Genomic DNA, 19,120 nt, shown 5'->3' on the forward strand with positions numbered 1-19,120 from the left:
TTATTTTCCCCTTTACTTTTATTTTGGTGTGCAACTTAGAGATAGAAAACCCTTAATTTGTATTTTCAGGGGAGGTGAACACCTGATTTAGAATTTGGTCACCAGAGTGAAGATTTTGGTAAGGACATGTTATATACCTAAAATTTAAGTAACGTGCAATATGCACATGTCTGCCCAAAAGAAAATACTGTAGCTTATGGAGTCTCTACAGTGCCCTTACCCTACACCACCATTTTGTTTGCTGTGTTATGTTTTGCATAAAAAGACTAATTCAAATTCGCTAGGATGCCTTAGTCTTAGCCAATGTGGACAAAGTGTATTAAGTGTATTAACCTTGATCTGTCTTGTCAAATTCACTAAATAACCAGCTTTAGCTTTTGACATTTTACAACATCCTCATTTGCTTATTTCAGTGGTTTGGGGGAATGTGAGGAAAATACTTGATAAGTTTCAAAACTCTAAACAAAGACTATTTTTTATATAGTTCATTCATTAAACATTCAGTGATTCATGTTAGAGAATTTTCCAGGAATGAATCAGAATGAATACATTAGGCTAATTATTATGATCCAAGCCAATCTTCCTATTTGTTTTTAAATGCTTTAGAGTGAAGATAAATTATGTGGCAAGCATCTATGTGTCCCATTATTGCAGCTGTTGATCTGTATTTAAACTTGGTCCTATATATCTTACAAATCTGGACTACAACAAATAGCTATCATTTCCAATCAGATATGGTTGAGATGATCTTTCAAAATTCCATTTGGGAAAAGAAAACAAAGAACCAGTCACTGACCATGGTATCATTAAAAATGACTAGGGTGAGAAAATCAACAAGATGGACAATGAAAACTGAAGCAAGAGAGATTGCGGAAGACGTCCTTAAAGACACATAGCTAAAACTAAAAAGGTGTAACTGTGATTAAAATTGTTGTAAGGAAGACAGGAGAAAAACCAATGAGGAACAGAGAATTTTGAAGGCACACAGCTAAACTTCAGATCAGACAGTCTGGTCAATACTTGAATTAAGTGTTCAACTGTATCTAAATTGGCCAAATCTGGATAATTCAGAGAAAGAGTCAAGGTCAAGGAGAACAAATGAAATTGGCAATATTTAAGGAATGGCTACTGAAGTACACCAGCAGTATTTTACTGCCACATAGCACGCAATACATAGGCGATTCTCAATTGCTTACAAGTGGGCCCGTAGTTTCATAATAATAACAAAATTAATAGTAATAAAAGCTTATTTAACTTTTGTAGTAAAAAGACCGGGGACCCACATTTTGGCAAATTGTAACATTTTGATTCCACTTTTTGTTCCTCCTGTGCCTGCCGCTCCTCCTCTCTTCTGTCACATAGATTTTCTTTGTGTCCAGTATCTGGCATGTGGTACAGAGACTGCCAGATTTGGGCCAATGGGTGCAGGAAAAGAGGTTACAGCAGTTATTGCAACATCCACTTAGGTGAGTTAAGTAGAACAAACCAACCACTTCCCAGTGTGTGTTAACATGGAAACACAACATTTTCATATTTTCCACGGAGAAATAACCTGTATCAGCATGCATCGGCATCCTGGGAACATGCTCCCAATAAACCATGCTGAAAAGGGAGCACTACTTTTTAAGAGATAGGTTTCAGTGTTGCTCAAAAGTAAAAATGATGTAGGTACATTATATCAGATTTTTGCTGCCACTAAAAATCACCCACTAATACTAAAAAAGTAACATGCAGGAGGTGATTTACACTTTATAAAGATCTTCTTTTCCATTTCTGACAATTTCAGACTGGCATGTTTCAAAAACCAGCAGAGGGAGAATATTTCCCTTATTTACTGAAGGGAAAAATAAAGATAAAAAGACAACACATCCTTCTCTTAGGATAGCCCAACTTCACAAGAATTCACTGAAAAAAATTTTGGCATAGCTAATGATATGCAAATATGGCTTGACTAATTCAAGTGGAAGCTGTAGTAAACTAAGCTTAGTACTTGAAATATTTGATCATTTGCCTGTGATGGAGGCAGAGGTGAATCTTTACAAAATTCCCTCGAGGCCCTTAATAACAGGGTTGGAAAATCACTTAGCAACCCATTTCCTTTTTTCCTCATGTGGCATAATTAGACCTTGCCCTGGTTCAAAGGTTTGTTTTTAAAATTCAAAACCTTGTTTAGGTGTTAAACACAGTCAGTCATTAGAGATGCAGATGGTGAAAATGAACAGAATAAGTAATGGTTGTGGCCAAAACGTGGACAGGACTTGTTATATCTTACCGGACTTTTCCTCTAAGAGCGTAGGCATGGCGGGGGGAAATAAAGAAAAAATAGGTGAAATACATTCTTAAGAGGAATCAACTCAAGACTCAGCACAATCTTAAGGCAGCTCTCCAAGGCACTGATGTTATAAAGGTTTATTACGGATTTTGGATATGGTCATTTCTAGGCTACTGGTATTTATTCACTCTAGAGTGGGTACAGCTGTGGCCTCCATTAGAGCACATTCTAAGCTTTTTTTTGAATAGTTTACATTTGTCAAATGGATTTCTTCTTCGAAAATAGAAAATTAGGCCTTGTGATATTGAAAGAGTTGGAAACTGCCATTAGTGCATCCCAGCCAGGATTGTCAAGAAACTGTGAGATTTTACAGAAACTCCATTCTCACCAGGGAGCCGGTGCCTATCTTCTTCTTTCAAGTCTCCTTGGCTAGAACCATCAGTTCTTCTTTGATCCTACTCTTTCCTGTCCCTACCCCCATTGGCAATTAGTTGACAAATTCTTTCTGTAGTGATCAGTCTTTGGTTGCTCAGAATGTGTTTTCTTTTCTTCAGCACTTGTCTTGGTAAGGGCCTCATCTTCTCTTGCTGACTTGTGGAGTACAAGTCTCCTACATACAGGCTGATGGTCCTATTTTCAGTTTAATTTCCTAAATCCATCCTTTGCACTATGCCTGGAATTATTTTCCAAAAACAGTGATGTGAATATATTACATCATCCTCCAAAAACCTTCCCTATTATTTAGAAAGTAGAATTTAAACTTCATTCTATGCTATTTAATGCCTTCTTGATGGGCTCCAGCTTACCTACATGTCCTCATTTCCACTATTATCTTCCTATGAAACCTGCTCTTAGCTGCAGATTCTCCTTGATAGTCTCTGAATAGGCAGTGCACTCAGATGCTTCTCTGCCTCCTACTCAAGCTGCTTTTTTCAGCCTTTGATGCCTTCTCCCTTTCCCCCAGTTAAAATCATATTCATTCTTTAAGGCCAATAACATAACTTCCTTGAAGTCTTCTACAAGCTTCCCAATCAGATAATTTGTCCCCTTCTCTTGCCTGATCACAGCACATTCCTTTCGTTCAAAATAGTAAACAAATATTGAAAACCTTCTATTTGCCTAGTATTTATTGGCCTCAGGGAAAACAAAGGTACACATTCCCGGTACATTTATTGTAGTTCTTATTTGGTTCTGTATTATTTAGATATTTGTCTCTACTTGATTATTAGCTCACAGCAATGGTTATTAATGGACTCCCTCTAGCCCCAAACATACAGCTAGGCTTATAGCAGGCATTCAAAACATGTTTATGAATTCCATTTCTGGGGATCATTAAACCATCATACAAATGTCTGAAGCACAATGTCCTTTGAAATATGGGAACTGAGTTCTTCTCTGAAATAATGCTGAATTGTATATGGTTCAATGGATGTGGCCCCCATGTAATGGTTCCTTTACCAGATCCTATAAATACTCCTATTTATAGTTTAGCTCCTACTTAACTTTGATCTCTGCCCATTAGTGACTTCAAGTGCTAACACAGATTACAAACAGTCCACGGAAGTGGCACAGCGTTGAGTACACATTAGTTTAGAGCTGTATAAGCAGATCTCTTGGATGGATTTTTCTTCTGTAGCAAGAAATGAGTGTTTCAGAATAACTGAGGAAGAAGATAAGAGGCCATATTCTTGGTGCTGCTTTCAGACCCAGAGTAGTTGAAAATTATTGAGATTCTGGTTCTCAATCTACAATATATATTTTCAGGTTAAAATTGAATAAGGTTGCCATGGTAGAAGGAAGAGCATGGCTTTTATATGTTTGAATTGGTTCAATCTTTTATTTTCTATGACTTTGACCAAGTTACACTATGTCACAATTTCATAATTTGTAAAGCAGGAAAAATCACTACCTCGTAGAATTGTTGTACGAGCTTTTAAAAGATGAAGATGAAACTAACAACCAACATTTACTGAGCACTAACTTTACCTTATGTGCTTGGTGTCATTATTATCTCTAATTTACTCATGAAGAAATGAAGGCTCAGATCAGTTCCAAGGTCACATAGTTACAAGGAACGAAGCTGGGACTGGATCTCAGGTTGTCTAACTCCAGAAAGCCTATTCAGGGGTGGCCTCTTGGCAGAGCTCAAGTTCCCTACGCAGATTGAACCCACTTTCAGGGCCTTATCAGCACTGGGATCTAGAAACCAAGTAGCTACATGTTCACAGATCACAGAACCTAGAAAATAGTCTTGGATCTTTCCAATGGAAAGAGTTTAATAGATCAAGCCTGTTTACCATAACAGGTCTAGAAATTGAGTTGTTCAAAGAGTGTTCTTGTGTTTCTGGGCATGTTTACAGCCCCTGGAATTAAACTCTGATTATAAGGTAGATTTCTAAGACTTTTCCTAGAATGAAATGCGTTTTCTTTAATTAAAATCAGAGAATGAAGACGAACACAAATGATAACGCTTACTCTATTCTTCTCCCGATACTTTCCCATCCCAGGCTATATGGTTATTACATGATAACCACATTTCTTAAATATGCAGCTTTGCTTTACTTGTTTGCAGCTACTGACACCTAGGTTAAGGCCTCTTGGCTTAAGGGTTTCTTTATAATGTTAAAAATAAAAGAAAACAAAAACAACAGTACAAATTAGGCAACTCTCTTTAGGGGAAAATAACGATATTTCTTGATTGAAAGTGAGCAAATAGCATCATAGTTGATTTTAATTATGGAAAAGGGAAACAAAAGAATTGGAAAACAGATATGCAGACAGACCTCAGGGCTTACCTGGAAATAGAACGAGTGAATTGTTGGGTTAGGCAAAACATATGCTAAAATAACAACAGTATGGCTTCTAAGCCTGAAATTTTTATGTTCCCCGGCCTGAAAGAACTCATTTCTCTAACTCACAAGCCTCTTTGAAAGGCAGCTTATATTATTTATTATCAACAGCTTTCAAGGAACCCATAGGCCCTTGCCCCCTGCAAATGGAGAATCTCTCTCTGGTTGCTACTAAACCAAACAATTTTGTAATGCAAGCATCCTTTCAAGTCAGGTCTTGTTGAAGCCTACATTTCTGCACAAGGGGCTGGAAATCAGTCACACTGGGAATCAAATTCTGTTTAAGACCCTGAGCCAAAGCTAACAGAGGTGAATGGAGAAAATAAGCATCAGAGTTTCAATTATCCTTAGATGGAGGTTTGGGGCTGTGAAAACACCCCTGCCCACGTAACAAGGAACTGAGCTGCCAGTTCCTTGAATATCTGGCATCAAGCTTCATATAGCTTCATACAGTAGGATCAAGAAACAAAAAGCTTTTAAGAGTCTACAATTGCTTAACCTTAAATACGGTATGGCTCTACTCTGAATCTATATTTTAACTAATGGAGTTCTCTTATAAACAACCGTTTCCTATCTGTTATAACTAGTCAGGTATTCATGAGGAACAGAAGGATTATTTATTCATTTATTCAATCCTTAACATCTTGAGCCATCTAAATAAATACCAGACTATTCTAGGCATTTGAGATACATTAGTGAACCAAAGACTCACAACAGACAAAAAGAAAAAAAAAAGCCCTAAAGAGCTTACATTTTTTTAGCGGGAATGGATAGACAATAAATAATAACTATAGTAAGGTAAGCATATTATTTTAGAAGGCAATAAATGCAATTGTTTTTATTAAAAGCAAATAAAGGGGCTCAGAAATGCTGGGGTAGAGTGTTTTGTGCTTTTTCAAAAGATGGTAGGGGAGGCCTCGGTCCGAAGGTGACCTGAGAGAGCTCACCCAGCAAGCTATCTGGGGGAAGAGGGAGCCAGGAAGGAGAAGAACGACAGGAAAGAGCAGTAGGTGTTGGTTCTGGGAATGCGGTGGGCTGACCATGAGAGCCTTAAAGGCCAACGTAAGACTTTGGCTTCACTCTGTTTCCATGCAGCTTCCTGCTGTTACATATCAGGGATCCTCAGGTGTGGATGTTGAGTGATCGTTGGTTCCTGAGATGAGGCATAGATGAAACAATGGCAGAGAATGCCTGGGTGAGACATATGCTGTCATTTTCCATTTCTATCTGGAAGTTGTTTGAATCCCCCATGCCATGTTTAAAAAGTGGGTGGGCGGGGGTTTCCATTTATGTTAGAAAGTGGAAAGAGAGTTTCCACTAGGCAAAACAGAACGTGGTCAGTCCATTTTGCCTTCCCTTTCTATGTTCACATCAAGACAAGCAGCTCAGGCTGGCGTGCACAGCTGTGCATGCCTGCTGCACTGGTAGCTGGTTCATAATGAGATGCTCTGAGGTCCGTGGGCAGTTTGTGGTTGACGTTCCAACATATATAAGAGACAGAAAGAAATCTCAACTTCGTTATGTTTAGAAATGAGATTTCCCCAGGTTTCTGAAGAAACATTTTATGAAATACTTGATGATTATGCAGGTGATTCATACTCTAAGATTTTTTTCTAAAACAATAAAAAATTTACATTCATTGCTGTAGATTATATATGGGGCAAAATCTGCTTCCAGAGTTTTATTAGTATATGAATAGTAGCATTAAAATAAGTATAATGGTATAAGAAAGAAAATAACATCTCTATTTCTTTGCCCTCTGGGTCCAAGGACTACTAAGTGGCTGAAACCTGAAGCTATAAGTGAGAAAACAGATAAATGAGGGGCATGTGAGGATTAGCAAGGAGAATTATGATAAACAGCATTACCCATGGCAAATAAGTCATTTATAGATTTTAAAAAAGAATCGATAAACTATCAGAGAAGAAATAAGAATTATTAACCTTATTATTCCTCTATCCAGTAATGAGTTGGAGGGGAAAAGATCAGAAGAAATTGAGAACCACAGGTTTGTTTCCTTCTTAAAATTATATGAGAGAATATAAATTGCATTGTATCACAGCTAAATCCCAACTTCCAGATAATTTTCCATAGTGAAGAACATCTATCCATCCATCCAGCCACCCAACATCAAGTCATCCACCCATCAAGTCATCCATCCATCCATCCATCCATCCATCCATCCATCCATCCATCATCCAGGCACCCAATCCTTTCAGCATTTTATGAGAGCCTACTACATATCATGCAATGTTGTATGCTCTAAAGGAAATGGCCACTCGAGGGAAGAAGTGGAGTTAGAACCAACAACCTCTTGCTGCAGGATAAGCTAAAAATTCAGTGAATTGTTCACAACTTATGCTTAGATGGAGAACATATTTCCTAAATTGATTGCTTCTTTAGAGAGCTCATTTTACTCTAATTATAGCTATTAGTTAATAAAGATACTAAACTCTATATCAGTAAAGCTAACTTACAACCAATGCAGAGATCTCAAAGGTATGAAAATTAGACTTTTTGGATTACAATTAGTATTGTAACCAAAAGAAATGTAATTCAAGGTCTGCTACCTCTGGGGAGGACATTTTAACATGTTTCTGTGTGTCAGTATTGTGGATATATGATCTCATTCAATCAGGTTAAGCTGGTAACAGAAACTGAGTGTTTCTGGTCTTTGACCACAGTGATCCTGTTTCCAGATTCCAAAATCAGGTCATGTTGAACATGCGATAGGAGTTTCTTTGCAAATAAACTCCAAAATGTTTATACCTCACAAAGGGAAGGAAAAGACCATGTATTCAGAGGGCACAACCAACTATTTGAGAAATGACAAAGGTACTCTAGACTGAATTCATATTCTGCCCATTTTTAAGGAGTTCAAAACACATGGCAACTCAGCAATCTGTTCTCACCAGAGAAGGGGGGCAGGACTGGGTGGGGGAGAACATGAAAGGTTCAGAAAATGAGATTTTAATTTTAAAGACCAAGAAATAAAAGCAACAGAAGAATCCCCTAGGAAGAAATTTAGTAATGAAGGGAAGAACAGACATATCTGATACAAAACTAATGTTTATTAAAATGCAGGGAAGAGAATAATTTAGAAAATAAAAATTTCCACCCATACTCTCCAGCTTTCTCAATAAGACTAGGAAATAAGTTTCATCCCCTGTGCCAGCTCTGGCTGAGTCTGGGGGTGCTGTCTGCAGCTCTCTAGAGGAGGAGGCTCTCAGACTAGATGTGGGATCTAGTTGCACTGTGAGCTGAGGATTTGGAAGAGAGGAGTGGCAGTTTATACACTCCAGACTTGATATCCCTGGTGTAGACCCAACACGAATCATGTTTACTCTATGAAGATCTCCTGGGTGTGGGGAGGCCGGGCTGAGCCTCTTCCCTCCGACTGCCTGTGCTGGCGTCTGGGCTGTGCACTGAGCACCTAAGCTCCTACAGTCCTTAGCAACTCCTTGCACCCTGCACCCTGCACCCTGCAGCGTTTTCACTGGGGAGCGGTGACTGCCAGCATGTAGGAGGCTGGAGCTCTCCTCCCCCAGTGATGACTCTTTGTTTTTGCTGAATTCAATGGGGTCCTGGACCTTCTGCCAAAGTGAGGACAGGAAAGGGGGTGTGTTACCAAGCAGCAGCAAATTCATGGATTTTGCTCTTTGGCAGGCTAATTTCGGGGGTGAGAGGGTGGGTGGGACACCTGGAACAGGCAAAAGGCACCAGAATGTCTCCAGTTCAAAACCGTCTACCCTCCCTCCCTTTTAAAAATTACATAGCTCCTTCATGGTTACAAATCCCCAGGAATAAGCGTCAACTAAACGCTCCTTCGTAACTCAATGCCAGATTCTTCGACTCCTCACACCACTAAATTTTACTGGGGATGAGGAAGAGGCACCAACACACATGTCAGAATAGGTTGACTCCTTCTCACTGCATCACTATCAGCCTTCTCCTTGACTCTGCTCAAGTTCTTGCTTGCTATTTTAATTTTTTTATGCCACCCACAAAGCTCTGAACTCAAGGAAAAGGAAAGCAGAGTTGGAAAAGGGAACCAGTCCTCACTGAGCTGCCCCTGGGTCACAGGCACAGGATTAGGCATTTTCACAGCATTATCTCATATAGTTTTTATGACAATACTAAGAAGATAGAGATGATTGCTCCCAATTTACAGATGCGGGGATCTGAGATTCAGAGTTAAGGTACTTACTCAAGGATACAGATAACAAGATAGAACTGTGAAAGCCTGTGTTCTTCCTGCTTAACCAATGGGCTGCAAGGAAATGTTCTCTTTCCAGGGCCCCTGGCCCCACCTATCCCCTAAAATGTAGAGCTACCCACAGGGAACATTAGCCCAGATCACACAGCAGAGTGTAGGAGCTGAGAGGGATTTTAAACATAACTGAATCTCACACCCTTACTTTGTAGATGAGAGAACATTTCATGGTTTTAACCAGGCAGAAAGGAGATGGAATGCTGGGGTTTGGGTCCTGGCCCCCTAACCTTCAGCGGTGCCTTGATGTCTCTGCCTGCTTGACAGTGTTGCTGCCAACTTCATCCTTCCCCATCAGGACTGGGCATGCATCAAATGTAAATATCGGTATAATAAATACTTGCTAGTTGATCAGGGGAAGTGAAGACAATGAATCATATAAAAATGAGGTATCTTCGTTAATATTTAAAACAAGGGTAGCTACACCCTTGCAGTCTTAATATAAAATGAGAGAATCTTAACAAATCAGAAATTGCACTTGACACAGCAGCAATTGAGTCTGTTGGCTTAGCCTTGTTTTCTTGTCCCAGGGGGAAGCACAGGAAGCTCTCTGGAAAGGGTGTCTTGTAGACTGACTAACTGGGAAGTAAGCCTCAGAGGAGGGCTTCTGAGTCCAATACTATGGATCCTTTCGGCATTCATTTATAGCCCCCCAAAGGGTTGGTGGGTACTCAGAAATGGTAGGTAAAATGTTTTAATGAGCTATGAACAATTTTTTTTCTGGAAATAGAGCTGATGGTTTTCATCAGAGGCAGGAGAACTTAGTAAGAGTTTTGAATTAGAAACTGGACATTCCAGGTTTAAATCCCAGTGATTTCATTTACTAGCTGTGACACCTTGCATGAGTTGATCCCACAATACCACAATTTTCTCAGCTGCAAAAACAATAATAGGGCCTATCTCGCAGGGTTGTTGCAAGCATAAATGAATTAACGCATGTGAAGAACCTGACACGGCATTAGCAATCAATAACTTTTTGCAGCAGCTGTTACCATTCCAACCCTTGTCATTAGAAAGTTCTTAAAGTGGTCTGTGACCTTAAGGAACAATTAAGAGTAGTCCCCACGAGACACTCTATTGTTGCTCTAATGGGTAATAGCTGCCATTTATAAAATATTTCCATTGGGCCTTACTTACATAAATTTATAAAGTACTACGTGCTCTGCATTCATTACTTCTTAAATTCTCGCGTAAGAGGTGGGGAGTATCATTAATCTTATTTTACACTGGATTAAGCTGAGACTTAAAGAGTTGACTAACTTCTTCAAGGTCGTGTAGCTAATGAATGGCAGAGCCAGAATGCTAACTTAGTTCAGACTTACTCCAGTGCAAAAATTCTTAATCGGTATGGGACTGCATAGCTGTAGTTAAGGACAGCTTCTCAAGGTAAACCAGAAATGCTTCTTCATGTGCCAAAAAAGAAAAGGAAAGAAATCAATGGCAGCATATGACAAAAGGAAAAAGTGACATTGTGCCCAGAAATAACCCCCAGCATTTGTCTCCTCATTTCCAGTAAAGCTATGGTAGCCACAGGTTTCAAAGTGCTTAGGGAGCCTGGTATGCAGCTACAGATATGCCAGAGACAGTGCTCCCTGCGGGTTCTTGAAGAAATGGAGGAGACACCCACACGTGAGCCTCTGGGTAGTGTGCAAAGCCAGGAGATCCTAAAATGGAGGCCAGAAAAGAAGGCAACCATAGAAGACCACATCTTCAATCACCGGATGAAGTGAAGACAGGTTGCGGTTTGGACCTCCAGGGGAATTTCAACTTCCATGTGCTTCTAGCAACATTGTTTATGTGTAGTTTTCTGATACTTTATAGTCAGAGTATTAGCAAGAAGGTTGTGAGGGATAAGTGCGTTCAATATTTCTGCTATTAGCGCAATGCCCTTTACAGGGAGAGGGTGCAGCAAATATTTGGTAGTTGGAAAGAAGGTGGAATTCAGTCCACGAAACAGGATGGGGGACTTACAACACCAAGCACTAAAATGGCTGTTGCACACGCAAACAAACGAATGTCATGCTTCAGTACAGATTCCTGAAGAAGCCCTAGACTTATTCAGGGGATGGTGCATTTCTCACAGCGACTTAGGAAAGTTTCTGGAATGACTTCAAAGCCAGTTCATAGGCCAACAGGAAAAGTGCTTTCATTAACACATTTTCCCAGCCTGATTGCTTAGGGTAATTGTTGGCCTTGGCTATAAGTGACTTTTGGCTATTTGGATTTCCTGATTTATCACTATTAATAAAGTATGTGCCTCAGGCTCTGCAGGCAATTCTAACAACAACAATGATGAAGATAACAATCTCTGAATGTAGTGTTCATTATGAGTACTTTATGTACATTGACTCATCCGGTCCTCACAGTAGCCCTGTTAAGTAGGTATGGGAATTATCCTCATTTAAAGATGAAGACACCAAGGAAAGCCTGTTTAAACATAAACCGCCCATCTAAGAAGAGACAGAGCCCAATATGACATCATTGGAATGAGTGTGTACTTCCTTCTCCCTGAAATGACCTTAAAGGAAACAACATATTAATATACAATACAGCTTAAATTCTGACTTTTGTGTTTTTTTTCTAAATGCCTATTTCCTTGTAGTCTGATCTTGCACTCATTGCTTTATGTAGTTCCTTTCAGAAAGAGCTTTACAGGCAAAGCCATTTCTCAGATGTTGTGATGAAGGTTTGCTTCCACTCTGAATGTAGGGAAGATGGCATAAAGTGAAGCAAACAGCAGAACTATCATCACCTATATCTGTCATTATTTCCTCCTCTAGGGAGAATGATCTTTACATTGTAATAGCAGAATCCATAAGATAGGTGTTTGTTATTTTCATCTGGACATGAAGAAACTGAGATTCAAATATGTAGGTTTAAGTAACTTGTTTGAGCTATTAGCAGAAGATTGAGTTCAGATGTGTCAGGTTCCAGAGCCTTTTCCATTATACCCCAGTTCCGTCTGGGGAGAAGGGCAAAGTTTCCATTTGTGATCATTAAAAAACCATTTGCAAATGTCCAGTGTGGAGAAAAACGGGTTTAAAAAATAGTTCGTATAACAGGTGGACCAGATTCGATTCTGAATTAAAGTCCAAGATAAGTAGGAGGGCCCCAAGCTCTTTAGACTGAATTCAAGCCTCCGGGTATAGGCACATTAAAATCCAGGACATGAAAACAAGAACGTACACTCTTGGAGCTCTCTTAGGGAGTGTTAAGGACAGAGCTGGAGACTGGAAATAGGGAGGCAGAGCCCTGACCCTCAAAAAGGCAGAAAAAGTAGGATTTTTAAAAATGCACAAACTAGTGATGAAGAAATGGGCATCTGTAGGGTACCAAGTATATATAGGTACTGTTTCTAGGACCTTCTGGGGCTTCACACATGTGCTTATTCAGTAATTACCTGAGTGCCTAGTGTGTGTGCCATGCACACGTTAGGAGACCAAAATCATAATCTGCACAAAATCTCTGTAAGGACCATTTCTTACCCTCACTTTACAGTTGGGGAACTAAAGGCTTGGAACAGTTATGGGGCGTGTCCAAAGTTGCATGGGGAGAATGTGGCAGGCCTGGAGCCCAGCCTTGTCAGAATCTACATGCTATGCTCTTTCTGTTACTACACAGCAGCCTCCTAGTAACTCAAAATTCTAGAACAAATTATTTAAACAGTTAGTCAGAAAGCACTTGGAAAAGAAGGTGGGACTCCTTGGTGCAAAACTAACCCTATCACTCTCTCTGATAAAGAGTTCCTGGTCTGGTTAATAGGGACAAAGCTGCAGGCATCCCATGCCTCTCAGCATAGTGTTTGATGACCTGTCCATCATGGTTTGAACAAAATGGACATGTGGGCCAGCCTGAGGACATGCTTAGGGAAATCATTGCATGGTGATCAAGGGAAGCTGAAGGGGGTTATTAATAGATGGCAGTGAGATTAGAATGCACGCTGCAGTGCTCTGGCCTTGGTTTGATCCCATTTATATATCTGCTCATTCACTCCCTCACTCGCTCACTCCCTCACTCACACCATTTGTTGAATGCCGATGATATAAAAGGCCGGATGACAAGCACAGGGGATTCGTGGTGAACAGCAAAATGTTCCATGCAGAAGTTTCCTTCCTGAGGGCCTTTTGCACAGGCTTCTGGGAATCCTATTGGCAGAAGACCCCAGCTGTCAACACGTCAGGGTCAGCCTCAGCTGCAGAGAGCCTCTCCCCCCAGGTCCTGCCCCTTCCCCGTGTAGCCCTCATGCCATTACTAATTGATACAGCGTACAATTGCCTGGCTAGCTTGACCCAACTCAGGACCTAATTCTGACTCAGGGCCATTCTAGCTCCAGAGCTCCCCATGGGAATGGAATGGCTAGAGCCGTTTGGGTGTGTGCAAAACAACTCAACGTTTTCCTCTGTCCATGCCACAACACAGGGGTCAATCCCAAGGTCACCCCTGGATAAATATCTTGCGCATAAACTTCGGGTTGGAATCTGCTTTTTGAAGAACACAACCTGTGATAGGGTTCAAATGTAAGTTCCTACCCCTAAGGATCTCCAATGTGTTGGGGGGGCATATCTACTTATATTTATATACAGATATATGTCATCTCTCTCTCTCACTCTCTCTATAAACACACACACACACACATACAAGTTGTGCAAATCATGTGTCATTTTTATCATGGCACCAGCTGGATTTCAGAAAGCTATTTCTACTAACGGGTTAATTTATGCAATATATATGCATATATATATATACACACAAGAATTATTCTAGAAAAGGGTGAGGATTCTGAAGTCAGGAATAAATTCTTAGTTATAACCTCTCTTTATACTTATATATATCCAGAGAGGAGCCCAGCTTTCCCTGAAGTAGTAAAAACAACTCACTCTCCTAATCTAAGTATGAAATTCGCACACATTCGGGAATGACGATAACGGCAGAGCCAGGGTCTCCCATTAGAGTGAAAAGCTGAGTGTGCGGGACAGAATGGGAGAGAAGGGTCCCCTGGTCTGTGCTGCTGCTGGTACACAGAAAACGCCCAGCCTCATAAAACTCTATCTAGTTTCACTCTGCTTCCCCCCTACCATCTTTCCATCAGAGTCTTAACACATCATGCCAACATATTGCCTTAAAAATAATGTTAGGAAGAGCTTAGGGTAAACAAGCCCTCTTCGTGCTGTGCCCTCAGTGATAGAGCTGGTTGGGGGATCACCTATCAGGTTACTTAAGCATGTATTTTTGTTTTGATAGAGGGGAGCTTCCTTTACCCAGATTCAACTAACTCTTAGCAAAGCACTACCATGTGTCTGAGACTGTTCTAGTAAGTTTGTTTTCATGTACATTTGTTCACTTAATCCCATGAACTTCCCTTTCTTCCACTTACCCAATTCTTAATACCCCCTAAGCTTATTACACCCTAAAGAGAAGTAGATATAAGCTGATTTCAGGTATTTAAACAGATTTTTTTACAATGAATAAGTAAACTATTTAGTAAGAGAAAGATGACTTGTAGGATGTGAACTTAAAAATGAAAGTGTATGGATTTAAAATGCTCCCATTACTAGAAATCATTGGTGTCACAGACCAATATGGGGCTTTAAAATCTGTATTTTCCACTGCAAAAGGGGAAAAAATGATATATTTCATTCCCCCCATTTTCAGGAAATGTCTTATGATAGCAGGTTAGTATATGATTAAAAAAATAAAATATTTGCAATATCATTCGCTGTGGTGGATCACTATTAGCAATCATTTCCTTGTCGTCAACAATAGCAATATAGGTCAATATAAGCATGAAACAACTAAGAAGGCATCATTATAGGATTTAAATATCCCAGCCAGGCAAAGTTATTCTCAAAGGAGGGATGCCTACAAGTACTTCAGGCAACTTCTGAGATACATTATGTCTAAAACTGTTCAGTATTTATTAACCGCTTTGTTAGGGGCCCCATTCAAAAGGGACATTCTCAGGGGAATACATTGCTCTAAAGAAGATTCCAAGAACATCTTAGCACCCAGTCTGAGAGCCTGAGAGCCTTCCTCTGCTCTTCTCAGCTATTTTTAGAAAATGTTGGAACTCAGAATTCAGCAACTAAAGCAACTTATTACATGGGAACCGAGCGAAGCAAGCACAAATCAGCGAAAAATACACACATTTGAATAATGTCAGTAGGTATTGGAGGTGCCTTAAAGATGAGAATAGTTAAGATAATTTAATAACAAATAGTATGAAGATTATGAGTTTTAATATTTAGCTGATTTAGACTATAATTTTAGAGAAGATTAATATTTCCTTTTGGGGAACAACAATGAAACATTTCTTTCTTTCTTTTTTTTTTAAAGGAAAGAAATTTCCTTGCTTTTCCTTCCATACATTTTTATGTGGTACATCGTGAAAAGGTAAATGCATGTTTTTTACAAATCAACGTCAGTAACTGTGTGAACTTTATATTGTTTTTTAATTGCAAAGTCTGCTTTAGAACGAAGTCTGCATAGTCTTTTTGTTTTTGTTTCTGTTTTTTGCTCTTTTAAAATGCTTGCATGAAAAGAAGTCATAAGGATATGCAGTCCCATTGTATTTTTTACCCTTTTGAAAAGCACAATAATGGTAGTTTAGAATGAGTCTAATTTCCTACAGCTAGAATGAGCTGTTTAAACTTTAAAGAGCTCATAAAATGGTGGCCATGTAAATCAGTTCATTTAGGCCATTCATTAAACGGCAGCCTTTGGTATTAGGAAATTCTGATCTACTTAAGGTCCGTGGGCAGAGCAGCACTCGCTGCCCAACCTCACCAAAGCCTGATACAAGAGACAACTCACCACTGGAGATGGGGAAAGTGCAATGTTGCCTATTGACGCTTTCAGTTCATCAACTGTTGCAGCATTCTTAAGAATGTCTTTTGATTGCAATGGCTTAATCTTGATATTAAATTTCTTGTGGGATTCTTCTTCTTCTTCCGACTCACTTGAAGAATAAAAGTGCTTTCCTTTGGTAGGTAGAACACAGTTAAAGATACATAACTCTCTCTTCTGCTGGGAGGCAACGTTCAGTATAAGATGAGAATAACTGCACATAGAGACAGCAACAGTATCCTTAGATGGCAGATTTTTTTTTTTTTAAATAAAGGAGGAAAGGGTTAAGATTTATTCACCTTTCCTCAGAACATGATTGATTCAAGGATGGTGAATTTTAAGGAGCAATGACTACAACATCCCACATTTTTGCTGCAGCTGGCCATCTGTTATGTCATACTCAGTACACACGACAGGCGCACAAGAGCTTATTTGTCTGCAGAGAGAGGAAGACCACTTTATGCACAATCTGACATGAGTTTTTCGTGTTTCAGAGTGTGGCATGCTTTGCCCAGGGATGAATTGTGGGGAGAGGACAATTAGAGAGCTATTTTCCAATCACTAGATAGGACAGAATCATATCAGCTCTTAGCAGACAACCCAGAACCCACAGTTTGCGCAACTGTTTTTCAGCACATTTTTCTTTCTCTGCTCTCTCCTTTCTATGAATAGATCAAGGCAAAATGCCTGCTTGTTAAGGATCAGGCTGTTCTTTGTGCTGTTTATTCATCTCTAATATTAGGGTTAACAGGGCTTGGGAAGCATGGGTTATGTCAGCACGTTTGCAAAACCTGAACTTATCTTACTGTTTGCAGAGAGAGAATAAAAATTAAAGTAAAAAATAAAGAAAGGATATAGCCGGGCTCCTCGGGTCGGATGCTGTATCCTTCTTCATCCAGTTCAGGTGAGTTCTATAGAAGTCAAACACATATTAAACAATTATTATCCTGACAATGATCAAGGAATTACTAATATTCCTTCTAGAACCTTCTACTTAAGGGTGTAGTCACAGCTTTTATTGTAGAAGGCTAGGATCTTAACTTTTTGAAGAGAATGCTGAGCAGTATAAGTGTATGCATACATATTTACTCAAGGATGGTTGGCATTGGGGATTGAATCATGTGCCCCACAGAAGATATGCTCAAGCCCTAATCCACATTTCCATAGGTGTGAACCCATTTGTAAATAGGACCTTTGAAGGTGCTTATTAGTTAAGAAGTGGACTCATTTGTGAATAGGATCTTTGAAGAGATTTTACGTAGAGGAGGCCAAACTGAATCAGGGCAGCCCTAATCCATATGCTGGAGTTCGTAAGAGCAAAGAACATTGGACATTATAGTAGAAGCCAGAAGTCTGCAGAAATCCAAGGAACAGACACAAGGAGAGAGAGACTGCCCTGTGACAGAGGACTGCTGAGATACTGCAGACTTGTGGGAGAAAGCAAGTCAGACCACCAGCTTGATGTTGAACTTCCAGCCTTCAAATCAGTGAAACAATAAATTCCTGTTGTTTAAGCCTACCTATCGTGTGGTATTTGTCATAGCAGCCCTGGCAAACTAATAAGAGAGCTGAAGCGGCCCACCCTGGGCAAGAGTTGGGAGCCACTTCTCAGTTAGGGTATGACCTACTGCAATGGAAGTACATTTCAGGATTGATTGAGGGCAGAAGAAACTGGAGAAAGGAAAACTAGTTCAAAACGCTTGTTCTGATCCAGGAAAGGTGTACCAAGAGTGTGGACCGGGCTGGCGGTGGTGAAAGGGACGAATCAGAGATGTTCGGAAGGACCAATTGTTAGTCTGTGGTTACAGATCAGGCACATGAGAAAAAGGAGAGGGAAGGTTCAAGAAAACTCCAAAGTTTCTATCTTCAAATACTGGCAGACTGCTGGTATTCTCAACTGAACTAGTTTTAACAGTAGATAACTAGCTCTTTTGGGAAAAAGGCAGGAACAAACAAACAAAAAAGGCAGCTGGCATGGTTGGGATCACTATCATTCTATTTGAGTTTCTATTTTATGGTCAGTAACGCTGACTTGCACTTGATCTCACGGGGAAAGAATTATCCCATTTACCAAGGAGGGAACCAAGAAATCAGATGCCATTTCCCAAGGAGGCACAGGCAGCAAATGGCAGACCTGGTCTGGGCTCCAGGCACAGTAGGGCTGTGCTCTGGCTCTAAAGTGAGGAAAAGAAAGAATTCCAGGGTGGGTCTGTTGATGTGGAGGTTCTGGGTCTGGAAGTGAGAGAGGACAGAGCTGGAGACATGGGTTTGGGAATCACAGGAGCAATAAAAGCCCCATGACCATGAGGGAGAACAGAGCCTGAATGCTGCGGAAATGGCACCCCTGATTGAGCGCAGCATTTACTGAGCAAAAGGTTTCCCTTTTGTCTTTTCTTCAGTACTTAGAGTTACTTTTTAATGAATGCTAATGTATGGTGGTCACTTCTCTGTTAAAAATCTGTGCCTGGCTTTTCAGCACACTTAGAATAGAAGCCCAGCTTGTCTGTGTGGTCAGAAAACCCTGCCTGATCTGGCTTCTGCCGTTCTCTCTAGCTGCATCGCAACGATTCTCTTCTCTGATTCCCACTTAGCCCCAAGGCCTTCCTCCCATCAATTTTTATGATTTCAGTGCAACAAGCTTCCCATTTTGGGCTCCTCGAAAATGCTGTTCTCCCTGTCTGGAATCCCCTTCCCTCAAATGTTCAGCCAGGTAATCCCTACATACACTTCAGCTCTTTGTGTAAAGGATGCCTCCTCAGAGACGGCTTCCCTACTCTCAGCCCCTCGCCATCAAAATCGTGATGATAGAATCTATTAAGAATAAAACTCTTCTTATTAGTTGCAGAAACTGGTGTTTATTGCAAAAATTACCACAGCAATTCCTAC

General features: G+C 40.2%; 1 protein-coding gene across 8 annotated transcripts in view; it reads right to left on the minus strand.

Moving 5' to 3' along the window:
- The window catches only part of SGIP1 (SH3GL interacting endocytic adaptor 1), a 245,007-nt gene that overhangs the window by 83,478 nt on the left and 142,409 nt on the right, over positions 1 to 19,120 (minus strand). For 7 of the 8 annotated variants that reach the window (XM_077120683.1, XM_077120682.1, XM_077120684.1 and 4 more), the window contains 2 exons: positions 17,091 to 17,145; positions 16,202 to 16,377 (listed from right to left, as the gene is read on the minus strand). In XM_077120683.1, coding sequence (XP_076976798.1) covers positions 16,202 to 16,377; positions 17,091 to 17,145 — 231 coding nt within the window. Of the gene's footprint in view, positions 1 to 2,272; positions 2,285 to 16,201; positions 16,378 to 17,090; positions 17,146 to 19,120 lie in introns of all 8 variants that reach the window. The other variant, XM_077120689.1, reaches the window with a different exon arrangement.

Source organism: Tamandua tetradactyla, chromosome 11, assembly GCF_023851605.1.
Source record: "Tamandua tetradactyla isolate mTamTet1 chromosome 11, mTamTet1.pri, whole genome shotgun sequence".
Taxonomy (NCBI): Eukaryota; Metazoa; Chordata; class Mammalia; order Pilosa; family Myrmecophagidae; genus Tamandua; species Tamandua tetradactyla.